We start from the raw sequence: 23,538 nt of genomic DNA, 5'->3' as shown, positions 1-23,538 counted from the left end.
TTTACTTGCATTTCATTCTAGTCAGTATCTCCTCTTCATGGTACACTGGACCAATGCACTACTGGTCCATCGCTTTCTAGATGTTTCTATGTTTCTGCACAAATATCACAGAAACAAATTCCGGTACCTTGCACATGGCAGTTGGCAGATTGGAGTTTTAGTTCTACAAACAATTCTTGGAGGCAGAAATAATCTAGTTGGTTGGGTTAAACCTCAATGTACAGAATTATCTGGGTTAGCTAGTTAGCTAGCTGCTGACCTTCCAACATCATGAATACCATGGTAATGAATTAATGAAAAAAAAAGCAAGTCTAACATTGCAAATCATATTTTTTTTCATTTTGAGAAGTTTCTTTTTTTTCCATTCAAGTTTGCCAGTTAGCTAACTCAAACATAACATCTAACATCAAAAAACTGGCCCATTGAGATTTAACTTTAACCAATGAGATTATTTCTGCCTCCAGAGCAGCTCTGCCTCTGATGGTACATTCAGACTACAGGCTACAAATAATAGGCTAATAGGAAGTAATTCATTTTAAATGGAAGCCTGCGATACACAAAGCTACAAACGCTAGAGCAGGGGTATTCAACTAAAATTCAAGGAGGTCCAGTCACTAAAATTTCTTCCCTTCAAAGGTCTGAAGTATCATAATGTCTAACTTGTGCTGTGATTCGGAGGCCTATATGTAGTTGTTGTATGACTTTCTATCAAATAAAATAAACAATGTACATTTCAATATCATTTCAACAACATTTATTGATCAATTACCATACTATGTATCATTTTTAATCATGTGTGATGTGCCAGTAAATTTACATTCTGTATGCAATGTTTTTGGAAGCTTAGGGACATATAACATTTGGCTTTTTTCCTCTGTAAGTATGTTTTGAGTTTTGCCTAAATGTTTATAATTTGAGATTAGAGTAGTTAATCACATGAGGTCTTTTACCCAACTCATGTCCAGTGTGAGGGGGGATGTTTGGTCTTATGTGGGCTACGTGACTTAGGACCTTTGTCCGGAAAAGTATAAATTCTTGGTAATTTATGGTCAGTTCGTTTGGGACTGGGCAGAACTCCTAGGCCATGTAGTGTGGTTGATTTTGTGTTGTTGATTTCATAATCAAAAAGGGGGGAACTGTGGAAGAAAATTCAACATATGCATTAACAGCTGAACTGGGGTCACCTCAGGGAATGTAAGGTTTCATGATGTATGGTCACCTCACTGTAACCTTTGTGCCATAACCTACTATGCCAGAGGTCTTGTTGTCAGAATGGATCCTGGAAGTCTTCAAGATGTCCATGGAAGCTCTAACTTAAGACATAACATGTCTTGCTTATACTCTACCTTGGTGACCTGTTCTAATGTCAGCACATTCTGTACGTCCTTGGAAGATACATAAAGGACTGGTTCAATATCTTTCTCTTGGAAGAAGTGTATGTAGCCTCCTGCTGTGCGCATCTCTTCCTCTTGCAAGACTCTCCTTTCAATAAATATATATTCAAGTAAGACGAACCTCTGACTCCAGAGCATTTCTTCAACACTGAAGTTCAGCTGGCTTCAACTTTTTTCCACACTCTGATGACGCGGTGAAGCGCAAACCAACCAGAGCAGAGGGAAGGTAGGGTACTTTATTATTGTTTACCTGAATTATTTCTTATAACCAAGAATAAGTATTTTCCAAATAAAAATAAAATGAGACAAAAACAAAGTAACTACTAGTAATATACAGAAAAAGTGGATATACTGTATATTTAACCAAGGCTAAACATATTTCTGTCTTACCTTAGAGTCAATGGAGTTTCATCAATCCATTTCCAGGTCCCCTCCATGTCTGTCACTCAAACCAATCCAAGCTGAAGCTGCTCCATTAGTGAGTGTAGAAAGGAATGTCTGTTTCAAACAAACAAAAAGCCATGGTATTTATATTATAGTGTTAACCACTTGAATATGAGCAATTAATGAGGAGTAATTCAGTAATCTCAACAAAATATGAGAGGACTCCAAGGCAAAATTATAATTCAAAAATATTTTTTTTATGGAAAATAGATCAGAAAATAAGGAAAGTCATTGAATCATGCAGAAAATAATATAATCCCTGCATCTAGATCTAGATTTCACAGAATTTTTATCCTGTTGTTAGCAAGTCTGACTTCCAGCATTACTTCCCCAATGAAGAGGAACCAAATAAAAATGAGAAATTTAAATAAAAAATATAAATTTAGCATACACTGTGTTGAATGATCTTCCAAAATCTTAGCTCCTTAGCAACTAAAATGTGATGTAATTCACCATATTTGATCAATATTAATTTTGCACCTTTGTTTTACCCACATGCAGTTGAATGTAATTTTTATGATAGCTTGTGTGTATATATATATATGCTGTGTCACAAATTTGGTGATGATTGGACAAAATTTGTAGGAGTAGCAGCGAAAAAACGGTTTTGGACAAAATTCAAAATGGCGGAAAATCTAGTTAGGCGGAAATGGGCAGGGCCTGTATGGATGGATGCAGAATGAACCATGGAATCCAGGGAAAGTGGGATTTTGATTGTGGCCCATACGGTTCAGAAGTTATAGGCCAAAACATAAAGTTGCTTGTTATAGCGCCACCATGAGGCCAATTGACTTGGGTTTAGTTGCCTGAGTAGCGGCTGAGACTTTGGACCTATCTGACAAGTTTGGTTGCTGTAGCTCTTACGGTTTCTGAGATCCAGATACTTTTCTGGCAGAAGAAGAAGAAGAAGAAGAAGAAGAAGCGGAATAATAATCCGAACAAAAACAATAGGGTTCCCAGCACTACGTGCTTGGACCCCTAATGACACATTACACAAAGTTTAATGCCTGACACCAATGCAAATCTGTCAAGCATAATGAATTGCATTCACAAAAATTCATGTTTATTATTTTTGGTTTACATACAAGATAATTCAACACATTTATCACATCTTCCACAAATTGAATACAACATATTTTGTTAACAATGCTACTAATCACCAAAGTAAAATGTTGAACAGTAAAAGTAAAAAACATCCAGATTACAAAAGCATGACTATTTTGCCAACCAAGGACTTCATTTACCCACTGGCCTCTTAAGTGGCACAGTTTACTTTCCGATGAATCATTTTGTACGGTTACATTTTTCAATGGTATCACATTTTTGGAACAAAACTCTTCAACTGCACTGATGGAATAGTTAGTATTAGTAACTATTATCACCATTTTGACTTTAAATGATCACGAAAGCTTTAGTTAGACACTCCAATGAAACTTTTGTATAAATCTGTTTTCTTTTCCAGGACATTGGGTTTGGTGTAATCTGTGGTCTTCTTAGTGTTTGGCACATGGGTGAATGTTTGAGAGCCTATTGTGGGCTCAAAAGAGGCTCAAAAGATGGACTAGGGGCCCTCGCTCTCGTTGGGGCCTGTGCTGCCCTCCGTACTACAGATGGGTTTATGAAGATCTTCTGTCCGAGGAGGTGAGCAACCATTTGAAGAATGAGCTCACAAAAATAGCAAAAGAAAGAGCAGAAGCAATCTGTCAGCCCCACCTTCGAGCCATCAAGGATCATGAATGAAGAGGAGCAGATCGCAGCGACAATGTTAATGAGACAGTTTTGGATGGCTGGCAGAAAATTTCAGACTCGGATTTCTACTTGTTCGATGAGTATGAGAATCACAACAACATCCTCTATAAGGGACTCGTACAAAGAGAAAAAGAGGTTGCTTTTGGACAGTGTTTGGTGGAAAAAGTTGAAAACTGGTGAGGCATTGATGATCCCTCTCTCTCTCACACACAAACAAATGCACACAAATTCCTTTCAAAAGCATAGCCTACAAGCTGAAAATCTATTTATGCACCGTTATGCATCATTTACTCATTATGCATCAATGCTAAGCCACTTTCTCACAGATCCATTGCAGAGAAGTAGCACAATTTCGGTCATTCCAGTTCCCTTCAGTCTTGCCAGTGATGATATGGGCGCAGTCTTCTTCCCCCAACTGTGGATCTCCATTACCGTTATTAGGCTGTGCTGCCCTCCAGTACCTAGCAGGTCAATGAACAAGAGAATCATGACACTTTTAATCTCCAACATGAATCAAGGCCTTCAATGGCTCTTAAGAAGCCTAATGCTAAAAGTTTGACAGGCAAAATGAGACAACACATCTCTGTAGCATAATAACTAAACGCTGCCTCGAGGGTTCGTATGGTAAGAGCAAGTCAGAGATGTATTTTAGTTCTAAAGCATTGAGCGATTTGTAGATGACCAACAGTATGACTGAAGTCCAGTGAAATGAAGCCTAGCACTCTGCTACTAACTGAAACAAGCACAGATCCTGTACAGACCCATGGTGCGTGTGTTCAATTCAATGCATTGAAGCACTGCTACACGGTTAAAACTTAAATACCACAAGATAATAACGTTACCTACCGTTAAAGTTTGCAGGGCAGCAGAAGACGTGTTACTGTTTACAAATCCCGTTACTAACACAGGAGAGTTGGGAGCAAATTGTGGAATGTTAAGTTTCACTTTTGTTTTCACCAGCAGACTGTGGATTGAGTACAATGCTGCTGGTCTGCTGTCTGTACATGACAAACATGACGTGATGTGACATCAGCTGCATTAGAGATTGATTTAGATGAATTTCTATGCACTGACCAACTTTTGATTTTGTGTCTCTGTATGGGAAACACTGCATCTCACAGTCAAATACGCCCGCTAGAGGCCATCTGACGAAGCGCATTATATGAGGAAGCGACAGATGACTGACTGACTGACTGCCTTACCGACCTGAATTTGCCTCATGATGCCTTCGGCTGTGCTGTGGGAAAATTGCAATCTAGCCATACTAAGTTATCTAGGTTACCTAGTTAGCCAAGCTGACGCTCCAAGTTCAAACTAGCCATACTAGCCTATAGGCAACCTAGTTAGCTAGCTGCTGACCTTCCAACATCATGAATGCTACAGTCATGAATGAATTAAAAAAAAAAAAAAAAATTGTATTTATATCTTGACTAGAGTCTAATCTTTACCATTCAAGTTTGTCAGTTATCTAACTTGCGCTCTGAAAAATTGTGGTTCTTTAGCTCCGCCCACTGAGGTTTAACTCAACCAATCAGATTATGTCCACCTCCAGAGCAGCTCTGCCTCTGAGAAATGTTTTTGGCAAGTGAACTGATTCTTATTATCGAGGTACACCCCAAAACAAAGTAATTACTAGTAATATACAGCAAAAGTGGATATATGTGCAACCAAGGCTAAACATTATTCTCTCGTACCTTAGAGTCAATGGATTTTCATCAGTCCATTTCCATGTCCCCTCCATGTCTCTGTCACTCAAACCAATCCAAGCTGAAGTTTCTTCCTTAGTGAGTGTAGAGAGGAATGTCTGTTTGATAAAAAATAACAGAGAGCAATGGGATTTTTTTTTTTTTAGGTATGTGTAAAGACAGTTTATTTTATTGCAAAGTTGTTGTTGAATTTTTATTGCAATAAAAATGCTTTCTAATTTTAACATGAGTTGACCTTCATTGGTCCATCCAAAAAATACTAAACTTAAGATGATTCGTGCTCCATGCAAATTTATATTTTAGCTCTTTTTCTCAAGGCCATATAATATTCCAGAAGATGTCTTTTTCTAACTGTAGATTTTTGACAAATGGAAAAAATGGATTATGTTGTTTTTTCTATAAAGCTGGGGGGAATAAATAGTGGTGTACATGGGGTATTTAAGAGGGTGTGAAAGTTAGTGCCCACTTGAAAGCACGCAGACTGGTGCAAACACATCCCTGCACTCATAGATTCCCAGATGCACACACACACACACACACACACACACACACACACACACACTGTAACAGTCGCAAATATGCCTACTATGCTTTTGGAACATCGTTTGGTTGCAGTAACAGATTAAGTCACTGGGTGGCGCTCCTTGTTTTTACTGAGACTGAGTTACAGCAACAGGTTGAGTACTACTCCCAGTCTGTCTCCCGATGAGTAGCTTGTGTCTTCAGTAACGATTTGGTACGTGTTAAACTATATCAATCTACATGTATGTTGAGAGATTATAGTGCCGTAGAGACCAGGCATTGTATGGTTGACAAGTATAGGTGAATAAAGTGGTACATGTGTGAAATCCCAATACTGACGTCGTCTGGCTCTGTCATGCTATCTTTGAGCAACCTAAAGCTAATGTAAGCTACGACACGACCAAGCACGTTACAACACACTGTACCTGTTCTTCAGCACTGTCTATGACCACCAGATCTGCTCCTCTGTCTCTGCAGTCCTGTCTGCTCTTTTCCCAGGTCTTAGTCTCAGTAGAGAGGAGATAACACACACAACTAAACATCCTCCATCCTGCAGGACACGTTTTCTCTGTGAGATATGAAACATAAAAGATCAGACGAGAATCAAGTCTGTCTATTGGTAAAGTTTTGCTGTTCAAAAACACACATGTACTGTACAGCAGCATTTCTCAACCTTTTCAGTGAATGACCGACCCTCAAATCCGCCCTGAAGACCCCCTTTTTTTGCAGGTGTAAACTTACAGGATAGAGAGAGCCTTGATACCAAATTATGATTTCTGTTGGCTAACGTTAGATAGTTAACAGACTTTCATTCTACCTGCTCAAACATTTCAAGAGCGGTCTATGAAGAGCATCTCCAACCATGGTTGGTATTGTGTAACCTGACTCCATGGTTCAGATGGATAAAATAACTATTTATTACTGGAAAAAAGTCCTGGATTCAAGCTTTAAAATTCTTATTTATATTAATAAATAATTATTATAACATTAAATGCTGACTGAAACTCTAACTGTAAAATAGATGCTAAAAAGATTTTATTATTGGAATTTCTTGATGAAAGAGTGCCTTATGGACGGGTAAGTTTAAGGCTAAATACATTAATAGTGGAAGGTTGCCGGTAAATTTACTTTGAGTACACAAATCGTTTGACTGTACATAGTTTGCAAAACTGAGAGTATGGATTTCCACATCAATGTTTTTTCCTACATGACCCTGTGGTGGGTCCTGACCTGCAGGTTGAGCAACACAGCGGTGCAGCATCCACACATGCAAGTACTCACTCTTTCTGGACAAACTCTGAAGCCTGTCTCGCTCTTTAGTCATTGCAGTGAGGCTGGTGTTCAGCAGGTCTCTCTCCTCAGCCAGGGAGGAGAGCTTATCATTACTGGCCTGGAGAACCAGTCTCTCCTCAGTCAGGTTGGCTTGGATAACGGAGAGATCTACAGCAAAACCACGCACCACATCCTGGTCTGAAATAGATCAAGAGACATACTGAAACATTGATTTGGTCTAATAACTAATGCATTTACAACATACAGCAGCAGTTACAGTATTAACAAGTCTGTGGTCAAACTAAGTGTATCATCTGTCTCATGTGACACTGCAGAGGTGGATTACAGTATCTGTCCTCCTATGTTATCAATGCAGCAACATGGAGCATCACTGGAATTCAACCAATTCAGCTGTGAAACAGTGAAAACGCATAGCAAATCCAATCATTCTTGATAATAATCTTAATAATGCTCCTGCTGAAAAATAAGAGTCTTGTCTTTTCCCAGCAAACAGTTTGATATTGAACAGAAGCAGATACGATGGTGTGTGCCAGCGCTGAAAACCATGTAAATACAGTGGCAAACTTTTAAAAAGTTGAAAAGTTGAAACATATCATCCATAGCTACTACCCACAGTTTCCAAAGCTGTTTTAATAAATTAATTTTTACTGTGCCATAATATCATATTTTAAAAATGTTTTGTTCGTTATGGTTGAGGTTGAACTCGGCCACACCCTGCACATTGCTGTCCATCAAATGCTTGCTGGGTTGGGACAAGACCCAGGGAAATGCATAAGGTAATCCAAAATATAACCATTTGCCATAAAAAGTCAAAACAAAAAATGAAAAACACATCTAGGTAACACCTTGTTTATATTTCATAATTGACTAACGGTCATCAAAATCCTCTGTTCAGTCTGACCTGAACTCTGAATGTGAACCAGACTCACAGTGGACTCCAAGGCCGATGAGCACAGCCAGTAGGAAAACACTCAGCAGCCCCAGACCGAGTAAAGCCGCTCCATGGGAACTCCTGCCTGAGCTGCTGGGACCTGAGCACAGAAAAGACCAGGGAGTATAATAAGTAAGAGAACAGTAATAATACATGACATTATATATCCACACGCTCAGTCTGTCAGTCTGCCCATCTTTACCTGTCTGTTTTGTTGAAGTTCTTGAGTCTCTGGACTTGGCAGGTTCAACATTGATGTAGATTTCCTCCATTTTTCATGAGCGTCCCAACTGTTTGTCAACTGTAACCTCTGCTGTCCAACATTAAATATTATAGTCTGCTATCAAATGTTGAAACTCTTGTGGGTTTCCACCACTTCCTCTGACTTGTAGCCTTTCAGAAAGTAGGTTTTCACAGGTGCTGATGCTGTGACCATCCAAAAACTTCTCTGTCACTGTCGCTGTCACTGTAAAACAAATCTTATAGTGTAAATAAGTATAGAGAACAGCAGTGTTCACTGCTTGTTAATGGTGGGTCATTTATTCAAAATGCTTTTCATGGTAAATTGTGCACACATACTTTCATAGTTTGTGAGTCTTGTGAAAAATCCACTTATTCAGTGGATTGTGTTGAATGCAGAGACACTTTATTGATCCCTGAAAGATCTCTTTTGGCAGATGAAATCAACCTGATTAAGAGTGAACTGTATGTTTTTCTGTGGGAACTGAGAGCCATATCTAATATTAGCCACCTTGGTTACAAAGAAGGAAATGAGAACTGACACATTAGGCAACACAAAGCTTAATGTGTCACACTATTATTTTTGGTTTACATACAACCATGGGTGCAAATTTGGTGTGACAAGTGGGGGGGGGGGGGGGGGGCAACATCGGGAGTTGGGGAAACTAAATCTTGCCTGGGGAAGAAAAAACGTTATTTACAGAACATAAGCAGTACAACTCACTGACTAGTCACATCGTCATTATCTTTCATCCTTTTAGTACCAACCAACTACCATTGAACTCTTTCTCTACTTTACCTGTAATTTGTACATCATTTCATGGTTCTGTCCAGGAAACTTTCTAACAAATTAACAGTTCCTTTGTAGGAAATTCTTAAGAAACTGCGGACCCGGAAAATAAAGAGTTACCAAGCTTTAAATTCTTGTAAAATTATTAAACAAAAATAAATGCTAAATCTTCCTAGTATTCGATCAGAGCCTGATTAAGAGAGTATGGCATTTTCTGTGGGAACTGAGAGGAGAGCCATATCATGGTTACAAAGAAGGAAATGAGAACTGACACATTAGGCTACACAAAGCTTAAAGCCTGACACCAATGCAAATCTGTCCAGCACAGTGAATTGCATTCACAATAATTCATGTTTTTTATTATTTTTGGTTTACATGCAAGATAATTCAATACATTTATGACATCTTCCACAAATTGAATACAACATATTTTGTTAACAATACTACTAATCACCAAAGTAAAATGTTGAATAGTAAAAGGCTTCTGAAGTGTACCATCACTGATCATTAAAACAGAAAGTGGATTTTAATTAAAAAATAATTTTCAGGAACTTCATGAACCAACGATATCACAGCGCACTGCATGTTACCCAAGCCCACTGTACCCCGAAACCCCTCTGCTGATCGATATACTGTATAGGCCTACTGAGCTATATTAGAGGGTTTTCAGGTGACGTTAACACACCCTGTGGCGGCCATATTGGAGGTCCTCGGTTTTTGGGCAACAGCTAAAACAGCTGATTGGGTTTCTAAACAGGATATAACTTGTCCACCTCAACAGAACAGGTTAATTTCAGTGCCGTTTTAAACTGGGAACTGATCATTTTGCCACAGATGCAGCTGATCCATTTTTTGTTTTTGTGTCAGCTTGTGAACTAGCTAACTGTTGTATCTGGTTAGCCCTGGTTAACTAGAACTGTCTTGTAAACACATCTGATTTGCACACTAGCTAACGTATCTAGTAGAAGCTAGTGTTAGTAGTGGCTAGTAGTCGCGTTTTGACTTTAACATCAGTTGCTCTGCGAAATTAGCCTGGCTAATTAGCTGGCTAGCTGATTTGGAGTAGCGACTAGCTAAAGACAAGACAGTTTACTGTGTCACAGTAACCTACATTTGGAATCAAATCTACCTTATCAGACTACTCAATTTTTACTGAATTGACCAGTAGTCAATTAAAAGCCGGGAAAAAATAACAGTGGATACCAGTAAACTCCTGGTGCCTGTTATATAGTGCCACTAGATGGCAGTATGTCACAAGATGGCTCGGCCAGCGGAAGTCTCTGGAGCATGCCGTCGTCGATTACCGTAATTATCGGTAATGCATTGCAGTACCAAAAAAACGGCTACCTAACGAACCCCAACAGAAGCAGATCATAAAACAAGGAGGCTTCATACTAAAATATGAGCAAATATACCAAACAGAGGGAATTTGAAATAAAGGCCTGTCTCTAATATAAGCCTGCTTCCAATAAAGGCCTGGTACCCTCTGCAGTTGAGGTAAATAAAGGCCCGGGCCAATATTAGAGGAAATATGATATCTCTTTTTGTATTTGTTAGATATTTAGACATCATTTGTGTAGAGCCAATTCCCCAATGGATCTTCATGATGGCACCAGTCGTGGTTGCTAGCAGATTTGTGATGCACCTATAAAGCCTTTATACTCGCTACTGTTGCCAACTCCTTTCCAAGGAAAGTAGCTATTGGCTGTTCAGAAAGTCGCTAGAAGTCACCAGATGACGTCATATGCTAATTTGCATATCAATATATAACCTACAGTCCCCACTCTCATCAGAAGGAGGGGGACTACGCTGTGTGAGCGCTGTGATCACCAGACCTCATTGGATTAGACAAGCTAGTAGAGCAAACCAGCATCAGCCGTACCAATTTATTGCCTAATGCTTTGGCTTTCAACACATTAACATTGTCATGGTAAGAAAGAGTCGGCAGATTTGTTGCTAGTCACTTTTGAGAAATAAAGTCGCCAGGGGGCCTGAAAAGTCGCTAAATCTAGCAACAAAGTCGCCAAGTTGGCAGCACTGATACTCGCTTGCTTAAAATCACAACAAACAGGATAGATTATAATAACAATGCAAAGGCTAAAAATGATATGATAAAGAAGACCTATATATACCCTGTATCCACTGAGCGTACCGTTTTTAACTTGCAGCACTCAACAGATATTGGTGTGAGTGCTGATCTTCACTCTTGCTGTCACTACAGTACTGAACACCTGTTTGAAATGCTGTGCTCTTTTAGCTTTAAGTTGAAATATTTGAAACATCTAGCGCTCAGTGCTAAAACATGCAAAGCTAACAGCACTATCAGGAGGCTTCAGCAGTTCTCTTGATTAAATAACTGCAGCTGGCAGTGACCAATTGATTTGACTAACAATATGTGTGTGCTTTCTAAATTATCACCTAAAAACTGAGTTCCCATACTTACTCCCTATACTTTTTTGTGTGTAACCCCAAACGTATCCTAAACGTATCCCCCCAAAAAAGCTAATCAAAAGTGCTGAAAGGCAGTTGTATATGTGTATGTGTACAAAAGCGTAATCCTGGAAAAAAAGATAAATGTGTGTGCCTTAACTTATCATCCTAAAAACTTGTTTGTGTGTGTGTGAGTGCCCCAACTCATCCCCTCAAAAAAGGCAAACAAAGGTGATGATGTTGATCACTTTCTTAAACACCATCTTCTCCTCATCCTCCCTGGAGTAATGTCAGCCTGGTCAGTGGACCGGCAGAGGCGTCCCGGTCGCCAGGCTGCTGAGCGGCGAGCGGGCGGGGAGGTGTTCGTACCCCAGGAGCTGGCGGGTGGACGATTCCCAGCTCCAGCCGAACTCCAGCCGGCTGTAGACGCACGGGTACTGCCGGTCGGCCCAGCACACCCAGTCCACCGCCCTCTTCACCGCCTCCCACCGCTCAGACCTGGAAAGAAAAAGGCTGTCGTTTACCAGCATCCAGATATACAAACCAAAAGATTCACCGCCTCATTCATACTGGGTAGCAACTGCTAAATTCAGAACTGTTGACAAATTCAGATTTGAGCATTCAAGTTGTATGAAGGTTGCATGCCTTAGACTGTGAGTACTCGCAAAAAAAAAAACTAATGTAAGAATATGGTCTGAAATTAACACCCAAGCGAAAATAGAGTAGGGTCCATGTCCGACTGGAAACACACAAGCGGAACCAAAGTTTGGCTAACGGCCGAAATACATGGGACACGGATGCGACGCGTCACGTAGGCGGGGTGGAGCGGGTTTTTTTACCTGCTACACAGACTCCGTCTTTGTAGCGTGTGGTTGCGTGCCACATAGATGATCGGATTCACTGTTTTTTTAGTTTTGCCAAGTGATAATGCAGTTGGTTATTCAGGTTTTGGAAGTGTAGGCGATATTAACTGGTACTGAATTAATTAACTAGATCGTTTTAACTACAGGATCATGGATACACATTGATTTGATTGATTTATTTTAATGTGCAATGTAAAAACACCCACAAGGTTGCTCTGCTGCGTCACATTGCCTCTGGTACAATGAGGTATTTATTTTAATCATTTTTAAACAGATTGTACTCGTCTTTTACACAGTTCTATGGAGTTTTTACCTGTTTGAGGGCCGCGTAGCCGCGCGTAGAGGGGAAAAAATAGACCAGACGTGCAAAAATAGAGATGCTTCAGTTGATTATAATAGACGCGCTCTGTTGCGGGCATTCTGCGGCAGACGTGTCGTGCCGCGTCCGTGTCCCATGTATTTCGGCCGTAACGCTAAACAGTTAATTTCGTAGGCTATAGGCCTGTAAGAATATCTATTACTATCTAATGCTTTCACATTTACTGTATGTAAATTGGCCAACACCGGAAAACAAGTGCAATTTGAAATTCATTTATTGAACAACTAGGCTTCAATTAGCCTATTAAACCATAAATTCAAAGTTAACATAAATATGAAAAATATATTAAAAAGTTAACAATATTTAAATTATGGAATTTTGCGCAACAGCAAAAATAAACTCTCTAGACACGGCTATCGGGAAACGTGAGCCGTGAATACATGTTCAAGTTAAAACAGGCACGTTACAGGCTCTAACGTTAGATCCTGTAACGGTGCGTGTGCAGATGTATTATTTTTGCTAGCAGTCCCGTCCAAAAAATGTAAACTTTTAATATAGAACAGCGTCAATTTACGTTTATATTTATTATATATGTGACAGGGTCAGTGCTATGGGTTTTTATGCATGTTTGAATTAATTTTGTGTGTGTTTTGGATTGTGTGTTTTGTGTTTGCAGTGGTTTTTTGTGTTTTATTGGCTTGGTGTGTTTTTATGGTTTTGCATGCTATTGGTTGTGGTGTGTTTTCCCAACTGCCCTGAAGCACACAGGCACAGACCCACCCAGGAAGTAATCAGCAAATTGGCAACAGGTGTGGAGCGCTGGTGAAATGAGGAACGGCAGTGATTTAAAACAGGGAGGACCACAAAGAACTGAAGGCGTCCCCCGCTGAACCCGCAGCTCAGAAGACGAGCCACCAGTCCAGCAGACGAGCCACCCTGGTAGCCCGAAGCGCAGTAGCCCGTGTCCGTGTGCTTTTTATTTTTAGATTTTAGGATTTCTTAAACATTTTTTATCTTTTTACATTTGTTTTATCATAATAAACCCTTTTAATTAGTTACCTCTGCGTTGTGGTTTTAACTCTGCTCACCCCTGATTTTAAAAGAACCTGTGTAGCCTTTTTAATGGAGTCCTAGGCTCCTTCCAATTCCTAGGTGGCGTTGTCGGCATTTTAATCCTTTTTACGTTAATATTTATTTTAACCATTGAGTTGGCCTAGCCACGGCACATACACATGTTTTTTTTTACAAAGCAAACTATATGTTGAACCGCTGAACGAATGCTGATGTCCAAATCGAGTATTCGAGTACCATCCCTAGTCTATACATAAATTTAATCAGGCTTCCTAATTCCGACATCCATCCACGGATTTATTCCTAACTTCATCAGTGGGAGGAGTTTCACCTTGGAGCTTATGCCAAAGTTTCCGACATGTTTTGCTTCTGAATAAAGTTTTCATTTGAGTCTGTCCTGATTGAACTTATTTTGTAGCACATATCTATGTGGCCCAGATCAGACTTCATGCAGCTTTTTTCTGTTGACACAGATCAGATTTCATATGTGAAGGAAAAAGCTTAATTGGGAAATGATGAACTTTTGATAAACTTTTTCTTTTCCCAAGAACATCATACTGCAATTTGGAATTTAACTGATCAAATACTTGAAGGCAGTGTTTTTCCCACACTTTTTTTTTCTGGACTGGCAAAATGTCCTCAATTTTCCCCATCTTTCTTTCTATCCTTGTGAGGACATTTGGTCTAGACATGGTTTACTGTAAAAATACAAGAACGCACACACACACACACACTTGGGTGTTTTGGAGTCAGACCTGGGCTGAGGAGAGTCGTCCAGGCAGAACAGAGTGCGCAGCAGCTTGCCTTCCTCCAGCTTCTCCACCCTCATCAGCTGCAGAACCAGCACAGTGGCAACCAGCCTCAGGATGTCTGCATGGGCCCTCACACCTAGACACACGCGCACACACACACACATACAAGTACAAACATGTATACACACACATATAACACATGTCATTTGGTGGATGCATTTATCCAAAGCACCTTAGAGCACCTACCAAAATCAGCCAAATTCGACTTAAATTTGAATATTAATGATCAAATTTACATAACATTGACACATGAAAGCAGGGCGCAATGAACAGCCAAGGTGTACTAAACAGATAGAGATTCTATTCTGAGTTTATTTGCAGTGAGCAGTTTTTCCCTTATTCAGTATCTTGAAAGATTTGGAGTTGGTGTTCTGCTGAATCTTGTCTTTCACTGGGGGGAATCCACATATCTTCCAAATATTGTTTGGAGGAGAACAAACTAGCAGACCAGTAGAAGAGATCAAGAGAGCGGTAGAGAATGGGGGTCTATGGAGCAGAGGCATGGGGAGCCAGTAATGTGTTTAGTTCAATCAGCTGTGCATGGGAAAAAATGTTTTTGACGCAAAAATTGGCATTCAAATTTGTTAGGATTTTTTTGACATCAACTGAAATTCAAATCCTGAAATTCGTTCCAACAGCCTTAATGAGCGTATATATTTTTAGCATTGCTGGCTTCAGTGGGAATCAAACCCCCTGACAGTGTTAGAGCCATGCTCAACTCACTGAGCTACAGGACCACACACATCCTTGTTCATGTATCCTTATGAGGACCTTCCATTCTCTAATCCTTAACCCTAACTTTAACCCTAAACCCAACTCCTAAACTAACCTTAACTCCAGCCTTAACCTAATCCCAACTCTAATCTTAACCCAAAAAAAAAAACTGAATCCTTAACTAGGCCCTGAAAAAGGTTAGGAGCCGTCAAAAATACCTAAATTCACAAAAAATATTGTCACTCTGAACGTCTAAAACTCAAACTGGTTCTCACAAGGATAGAAGTACACGCGCGCACACACACACACACACACACACACACACACAGTCTGTACTGTACCTAGAGAGCAGATGCCCTTGTTTTTCAGGAACACGTTGGCAAAGGAATCTACATCGACTTTTATGAATTCGCCCAGCTCAGCAGTACACTCCCAGTAGCCCTCCTGCAACACACAGACAAGTGTCACACTCTGTCGTTTCATATCCAAAGTAATAAGAGCATGGCACCATCAAACATCAAACAAAGTCTCACTGATCAAATACTCATGCAGCTTGCTTTATTTCAATGCAGACTTAACTGTGAAATAAAACTGAGGATTGCAGGTATGAACAAAGCATGGCTATTCTAATAGAGTATATGGAAAAGCTAAAAAGTGTTGTTTTCAAGCCAAAAAAGCAAATGACAAAGCAGGATTATTATTACAGCACTTCGACTAGATATATTACCTCGCTTTCTGTTGGATCTCTGCTCTAATTAGTTATCGTACTCCCCTCTATTGTGAAAATCTGATTTTATTGTCTATTACAGACCACTGCAAGCTTTGCCAGAGGCCTGTTGATGTTGTTGCAATTCCTAATGGTCGCTGATAAGAGGTTGATAAAAGTCATAGATTACTTAATGACACCAGGGTTCCCACACTCACTGGGACATTTAATTCAATGACTTTCAAGGTATTGTTTGGTAAAATGCAAGGATTCAAAATTGGCATGTTTTGGGGTGATACATGGCATTGGTCGAAATTAGACATCACAGAGGCCTCATTTCTTTTACTCTTGTCAAGTCAAGAAATGAAGTGAAGTGTTTTATTGAAAAGACTGAAGCACTTTCAAGGCCGTATCAAAAACGGACAAAATATTCTGTGTCTCAAACCGTCTGTCCAGCGGAAACACCGAGGTGGACTCAGTAAAAAAGATTTGCATCACGTACTGGATGTTGCATGAAGAAGATCTTCATCCACTTCAGCTTCACGTCTTCAGGAGCCGTTAGCGGGGCGCTGAAACAAGACAATGTGAAAGAATAATGACTATGACAAAACAACAATTATTGGATATTGCAAACACAACCTAAATGGATACCCAGAAAATATTACCTGACGTTCATCAGCCAGTATTTAAAATATAGAAATATGGAAGATCTGGTCTGTTTTGACTTTGTCAACCAAAGACATCACTTACCTAGCCTCTTTTAAAAATGTAATCATTTTGTAATAATGGGTAAAGAAAGTTCTTCAATTACACTTTTAACCTTTGAAATGTTTTGAGACTCACCCTAAACTTGCCCTTAAAGGTTGTGACAGAGTGAACCTCTCAGTTTCTGTTGGCAGTGCAGAACGGTGATGGCTGAGGATCTGGAATGTCTCCCTGGCAACCTTTGCTTTGGCGAGTGCAGCCTTCATTTCCATAGCATGAGGTCGAACTCCACCTAGGGTGCTGCCCACGAACACTGATCTTGCCCCGAAAGAAAAACCTTGCTCAAAGGGGACCCCAGAGAGCTCCTTTTCTTTTCCTGGGGAACTCCCCGGGGCCACCACCATGGGGCCGGAAGATTTTGAGCCAAAACTGAAGACAGGAGGTTGATGTTCGCCCATATAGGCTTTACGGATGGTTCTTGTTGGACAAGTCGAACCACTCTGAGATGACATACCAAATAAACCCCTGGAAAAAGAGCCGGGGGATGCTGATCCCATTTTTTTCACTTTTGGTTGGAATGCACTGAAACCAACGTTTGGCGCTCCCTGATATGAGAGTTGACTGAGGTGACTGAGTTTGCTCATGCCAAAAGGTGAGCTCTTGACTTCAGCTGTGTGAAGTCCGGTCAGAGAGGCTGCATCAGAGATGTCACTTATGAGACAGGAGTCAATCACTTCAGCTTCATCATACACATCTTCAGCTAGACCAGCTGCAGACTGTGCAGAGATGCAGTCCTTAGAGTCAAAATCCTCCCAGAAGTCTGTGCCCCAAGCATGACCATATGTTCTAAATTCTGTGGTTGCACAACTGAGCGGTATTGGTGACGGAGTTTTGGTGACTGACGAGAACAACTCTGATGAGAGAGCAGGTGGGGTCATGTCTGCTGTACTCTTGCGTGCCTTCATTGAGCGTCTGGCTGGAGACTTACATAGTGCCCTTTTTGTCAAGCCATGAAGGAGATCTTCATGGGCAACCACAGGAGGAGGTGAAGGAGGACGAAGAGAGTTGGAGAGGAGAAGAGGGGGAGGGGGAGGCAGAGGGCATGGAGGGGAAAAGAGAGGGCTGGTTGGACATGTGGCTAAAGAGGAAACGCTGTCTTGCAGATCTACAGATAGACACTGCGGAGGTGCGTACATCTGTACGAAGGACGCGATGCGTTGCTGTCTCGGTACAGCCCCATCTTCCCAATCAACTGCTGACTCCGTCAGACAAAATTCCGTGTCTTTTTTCAGAGATGATTCTGAACAAACAGCAGCAGAGGCAGAACACTACAAATGGACAGAGAGAGAGAGAGAGAGAGAGAGAGAGACAGAAAAAAACATACAAGGAGAAAACATACAAGGAGTAAGACATGAAGACATACAAGATAAAACCCAAAACATTCATGTGCAATCTGTGAATTGTGAGAAGGGACTAACGGGCTTCATGTAAGGCCGGAAGAGTACGGAGCAGGGTTTCACACAGCTGCCGGGTAAGACATCACCTCCCGCCCGTAAACGAGGCCCGCGAAGCCCTTGCTCCCGAAATCCATGCTGAAAAACAGGTCGAGAGGTTTGAGAGGGTAAAGAAGTGGCTAGGAATGTTAGTAAACCTGTGGGAGTGATGTTTTTCCTACAGCAGAAAGAAAAAGGAGGCAGAAAAAATGGCAAAAAAGTTACCTCTTCCATCCGGAACGAAGCTCCTCCCACTCCCTCCCGTAGCCTTACAATCTTTACAATCTACTAGCTTGTCTCCTCCTGACTGGCTTTGAATTGTATATGAATGTTTTTTTTTTTTTATTTCATATCACTGTAAGCTTGCATTTTTTTTTATATTAGTGTATATTGATGTTATTTAGTGTATATTCATGTAATTTAATGTTTATCATGTAATGTGTTCTGTACAGTATGTCAAGTGTGGACTCCAGGAAGATTAGCTGATTGCCATGGCATCAGCTAATGGGGATCCTTTAAATAAACAAAAAAAATAAACACACACACACACACACACACCTCATGTTCAGCTTCATTGGTGTCCAGGCTTCCGTCTTCGTAATCCCTGATGATGGCCCTCGCTGTGAGCTTGTGAAGGAACTGAACACACGTACATACACATCATCATCATCATCATCACCCTGAAGATAATGACAGTCACCATCATCATGCAACATAACTAACAGGTAACTGGTTATGAGGTGTGTATTTTGTGCAAGACAATATGTCAGGCAAGGTTTCACTTCGAGACAGATTGATAGAGAGATTGATTCTTTGTGTGTGTGTGAGACAGTGTGTGTGTGTGTCAGTGTGTGTGTGTGTGTGTGGGGGGGGTGGTCTTACTGTGCCCCTGGTCTTCTGCAGCTCGCTGGTCGACACCATGGTCTTGATCTCCTGACCGCTCAGGTCGCCAAGCAGAGTGGCCTGAATATATGGGAAGCAACACAGACAGTGAGCTGAGATTCACAATTATGGTCTTTACACACACACACACACACACCAAATTATTTGTGACACAACAAAATAGGTAATTAGGTAATGATTTGAAGGACAGTTTGTGATGATGCACAAAAAGTAGATTTTTGGTGGTTTGGTCTTTTACTTGAATATTTTTCTAAAGAGGTTTTATGACTTTTACAAAGATTTTAAATAATCTTCAAATGTTCATGTAAATAAATGCCTGATTTGCTATTCTCTATCGCTTTCTCAAAAATCTTCTCAACACGGCTCCTTTGGGCAACAAATACACTACCAGTCAAAAGTTTGGACACACCACATTTTTCCACATATTAGAATAATAGTAAAGTCATAGAGGTCGAGAGGTTTGAGAGGGTGAAGAAGTGGCTAGGAATGTTAGTAAACCTGTGGGAGTGATGTTTTTCCTACAGCAGAAAGAAAAAGGAGGCAGAAAAAATGGCAAAAAAGTTACCTCTTCTAACTCCATTCTTCTATCTTCCTCACTTGAGCCCTCAGAACTGCAACTGTCATTGACCTCCATTTCACCCATGTAACAATTATCATAACTTTTAAAATCAGCAAAAAGCTCTTCTTCTTCTACTTCTTCCTCTCTTTTATCCAGAGGAGAAATCCAGCTGATGTAGGGGAGGAAGTCCACATCTTCTTCTGCGATTAACTTGGGAATGTCTGTGAAACCCTCCTCTTTCTGTTCTGAGTCCTACAAAATGGGAGAGAAGTTTGGTGTAAAGTTGGAGCAACAAAAGATGATATATGACAAAACAAAAAAAAAATGTAGCCTATCTGACAAAATGACTGCTGCCAATTAAGCAAAACCCATTACGGTACTTTAAGCCCTCTAGCTGTGTTGCTGTTTACATCTCTTTTCTAAAGCTTGTTGTCAAATTCTGGTCCGGAACGAAGCTCCTCCCACTCCCTCCCGTAGCCTTACAATCTTTACAATCTACTAGCTTGTCTCCTCCTTCGCTGTTTAAAAGCGGCGCTCTCGCCCTCCCATTCCTGGAAATGTTTGCATAATGGTGGAATCGATGATGCGAGCGAGTAAAACTTGTTGAACTAGTACGCTTGCTACCTGTCTCTTCACTTGTCATCGTGGGACATGTAACTTCAGCAGGAGAAAGATCTGTTAAAGCAAGACGGTTAACTGGCGAGACTTCTCTGCAGGCACGGTTAGCTTAGCTATTAGCCTTTATGCACGGTGTTTTGAAATGTTTGTCCTTGGCTTGGCCTCCGTAGTGCAGTGGGCCAGTGGCTTTGCGGTGAGTTTCTGTCGCCCTCTAGTGGTCCGAAAATTTTACTTATTGCAGCTTTAAGATTATGACAAATGTGGCGGTGGTCGCCTAGAGGCTCGAGAAATGGGCTTGTGACTGTAAGGTGGCTGGTTTGAATTCCAGACCTGTTAAGGCTCAATTATGCTTAAAGTTAAATACGTACAGCGGTGGAATGTAACTAAGTGCATTTACTCAAATACTGTACTTAAGTACAATTTAGAGGTACTTGTAGTTTACTTGAGTATTTCCATTTCATGCTACTTTATACTTCTACTCCACTACATTTCAGAAGGAAATATTGTACTTTTTACTCCACTACATTTATTTGACAGCTTTAGTTACTAGTTACTTTGCAGATTTAGTAGACAGAAACGTTTGACTCTCTACTGCCCTCTAGTGGATGCATTGTTTAACATCCATGCCAATGTAAAGGACGCATGGAAGTATGTGGGCAGTGACGGTTACATTGTTTGAAACCGACGTATTTATTTCCGTACGTAAAGGGAGCATAAATTAGCCTTTAGACAAATCCAGGTGGGTAAAGTGAAAACGCTCTCCACTCCACTTAAATAACCCTTGAGCAAGGCACGTACGCCCGAACAGCAGAAGACGCTGGTTGTGCCGCGCAAGCAATGTAATAATGTGAAGGAGGACGTGCTGAAAACTGCATGTGTGCGTCACACACCCGCTCCTCGATGGCCACAAAGCTGGTGAACTGGGACAGGAGGGAGAACTCTTTGCTCAGCTCGATGATGGAGGACTTCAGCTCCGCCTTCTTCCCCTGGAAAAGCGAAGAACACGTTAACATATCAAGCTCCGACCAGAAATATAAACTGTGGAGGGACACTTTCAGGTTAGACACACATGCAGAGGCATTTATTGGCATGCAGATGACAGACTGAATAGTAGGAGGTATAACTCTGTACCAGTTTTCAACATTCGTGTTCCACTTCATATGGGTTGTATAATTCTCATTCCTTTTAAATATTATCTATATATTGATTTTTAATTAGTATTCTACCTAAATGTACGTTCAGTGTTGACTGGCTTTGAATTGTATATGAATGGGGTTTTTTTAAATTTCATATCAATGTAAGCTTGCATTTTTTTTTTATATTAATGTATATTGATGTTATTTAGTGTATATTCGTGTAATTTAATGTTTATCATGTAATGTGTTCTGTACAGTATGTGTAAGTGTGTCCAGGAAGATTTGCTGCCATGGCATCAGCTAATGGGGATCCTTTAAATAAACAAAAAAAATAAACACACACACACACACACACACACACACACACCTCATGTTCAGCTTCATTGGTGTCCAGGCTTCCGTCTTCGTAATCCCTGATGATGGCCCTCGCTGTGAGCTTGTGAAGGAACTGAACACACGTACATACACATCATCATCATCATCATCATCCTGAAGATAATGACAGTCACCATCATCATGCAACATAACTAACTAACAGGTAACTGGTTATGAGGTGTGTATTTTGTGCAAGACAATATGTCAGGCAAGGTTTCACTTCGAGACAGATTGATAGAGAGATTGATTCTTTGTGTGTGTGTGAGACAGTGTGTGTGTGTGTCAGTGTGTGTGTGTGTGGGGGGGGTGGTCTTACTGTGCCCCTGGTCTTCTGCAGCTCGCTGGTCGACACAATGGTCTTGATCTCCTGACCGCTCAGGTCGCCAAGCAGAGTGGCCTGAATATATGGGAAGCAACACAGACAGTGAGCTGAGATTCACAATTATGGTCTTTACACACACACACACACACACACACACACCAAATTATTATTAGGTAATGATTTGAAGGACAGTTTGTGATGATGCACAAAAAGTAGATTTTTGGTGGTTTGGTCTTTTACTTGAATATTTTTCTAAATAGGTTTTATGACTTTTACTTTTCACTTTCTCAAAAATCTCAACATGGCTCCTTTGGGCAACAAATACACTACCAGTCAAAAGTTTGGACACACCACATTTTTCTTTATTTTTACTATTTTCCACATATTAGAATAATAGTAAAGCCATCAAAACTGTGAAATAACACAAATGCATCTAAAATGAAAAAAGAAGAAAGAAAAGAAAGAAAGAAAAAAATGTAAATCAAACTGAAGCAGCAGTTCTTTCCTACCTGGGTGCAGTGCGGCACGAAGCCGTACACCAGGGTGTGGCAGTCGTTGAACAGGGCGTGCAGCTGGGTGGGGGCCTGCACAGGAGGGGGCGCCGTCGGGTTGAACTGCTGCCACTTCACCGACACCGAGCTGCAGCCCGGGGACGCCATGCGCTTCACCTGGGACGCCACCTGCAGGCAAAGAGGTGGACAGAGGGAGCAATACAAGGATATACTGTATCATGGATAAATAAATACATAGATACAGACAAAGACCTAAGTATACACACATTAACACTAATACGGAATACTACGGAAGAGGATTAGGGCCACATGTGAAAAATGTATTTGAGTTCTGAGTTTAAAGTCAGAATTCTGAGAATAAAGTCAGAATTCTGACTTTAAACTCAGCACTATATTGTGTTGACTGTAGTGCTGTAGTGTGTTGGTCATGTTAAATAAAAAGTACATTAATGTAACTGCTTTGGGGTCAATTCTTAATGTAAACAATAATATTTTTAATAATGCACCAGGTTAGAGGGTTCCTTGTACAATTTACAGCATTAGCTCTCCGAGAATCTCTTTCATATCCAAGCAAAATTGGTATTGTAACTGAAATATCCCTAACCAAATCGATATTGAATCGAATCGAATCAAATCGGAAATCGAATCGGGACCTTGTGAATCGGAATGATTTGGGAAATCAGTGGCGATACTCAGCCCTAATTGTGACTAAGCGAGACGCCACAACAGACTACAGGAAGTCAGTCTCACCTTCTCCGCCCAGTTGTGTTTGGTTTTAGTGTCGAAGAATTCATAGGCTCCGCCCCCTGCCTGGGCCAGGGCTCTCAGCATGTGCCGATTAGCTGTCGGGCTGAGATGACAAACACACACACACACATTTAAAAATATCTACGTGAGCGACTTCTCTTCTGGTTCATTTTCTCTTTTTCTG

The 23,538-nt window shown here is 40.7% G+C and overlaps 2 protein-coding genes across 2 annotated transcripts; both read right to left on the bottom strand.

The window, feature by feature from the left end:
• Positions 1 to 3,399: 3,399 nt before the first annotated feature.
• On the bottom strand, positions 3,400 to 7,840 carry LOC139657090 (CD209 antigen-like protein A). Its single transcript, XM_071534802.1, has 6 exons — positions 7,822 to 7,840; positions 7,097 to 7,285; positions 6,241 to 6,383; positions 5,282 to 5,391; positions 3,969 to 4,048; positions 3,400 to 3,467 (listed from the first exon to the last, which is right to left on the bottom strand). The coding sequence occupies exons 1-6, from the start codon at positions 7,838 to 7,840 to the stop codon at positions 3,400 to 3,402; spliced, it is 609 nt and encodes a 202-aa protein (XP_071390903.1).
• A 1,571-nt stretch (positions 7,841 to 9,411) lies between these two features.
• Positions 9,412 to 22,643, bottom strand: LOC139657089 (protein mono-ADP-ribosyltransferase PARP4-like). The gene is made up of 13 exons (XM_071534801.1): positions 22,605 to 22,643; positions 22,090 to 22,170; positions 21,766 to 21,846; positions 21,153 to 21,248; positions 19,651 to 19,896; positions 19,065 to 19,145; positions 18,741 to 18,821; positions 18,168 to 18,281; positions 16,828 to 18,017; positions 16,487 to 16,553; positions 15,620 to 15,722; positions 14,508 to 14,640; positions 9,412 to 11,997 (listed from the first exon to the last, which is right to left on the bottom strand). The coding sequence occupies exons 5-13, from the start codon at positions 19,726 to 19,728 to the stop codon at positions 11,799 to 11,801; spliced, it is 2,046 nt and encodes a 681-aa protein (XP_071390902.1). The 5' UTR covers positions 19,729 to 19,896; positions 21,153 to 21,248; positions 21,766 to 21,846; positions 22,090 to 22,170; positions 22,605 to 22,643; the 3' UTR covers positions 9,412 to 11,798.
• Between the last annotated feature and the right edge of the window lie 895 nt (positions 22,644 to 23,538).

The sequence above is a fragment of the Centroberyx affinis genome, unplaced genomic scaffold (assembly GCF_046629955.1).
Source record: "Centroberyx affinis isolate AG114_WGS23_722 - 3 ecotype Tasmania unplaced genomic scaffold, CSIRO-AGI_Caff_v1 ptg002628l_1, whole genome shotgun sequence".
NCBI lineage: Eukaryota > Metazoa > Chordata > Actinopteri > Beryciformes > Berycidae > Centroberyx > Centroberyx affinis.
The sequence above is the reverse complement of the archived record's forward strand: the minus strand, read 5'-3'. Positions and strand labels throughout refer to the sequence as shown.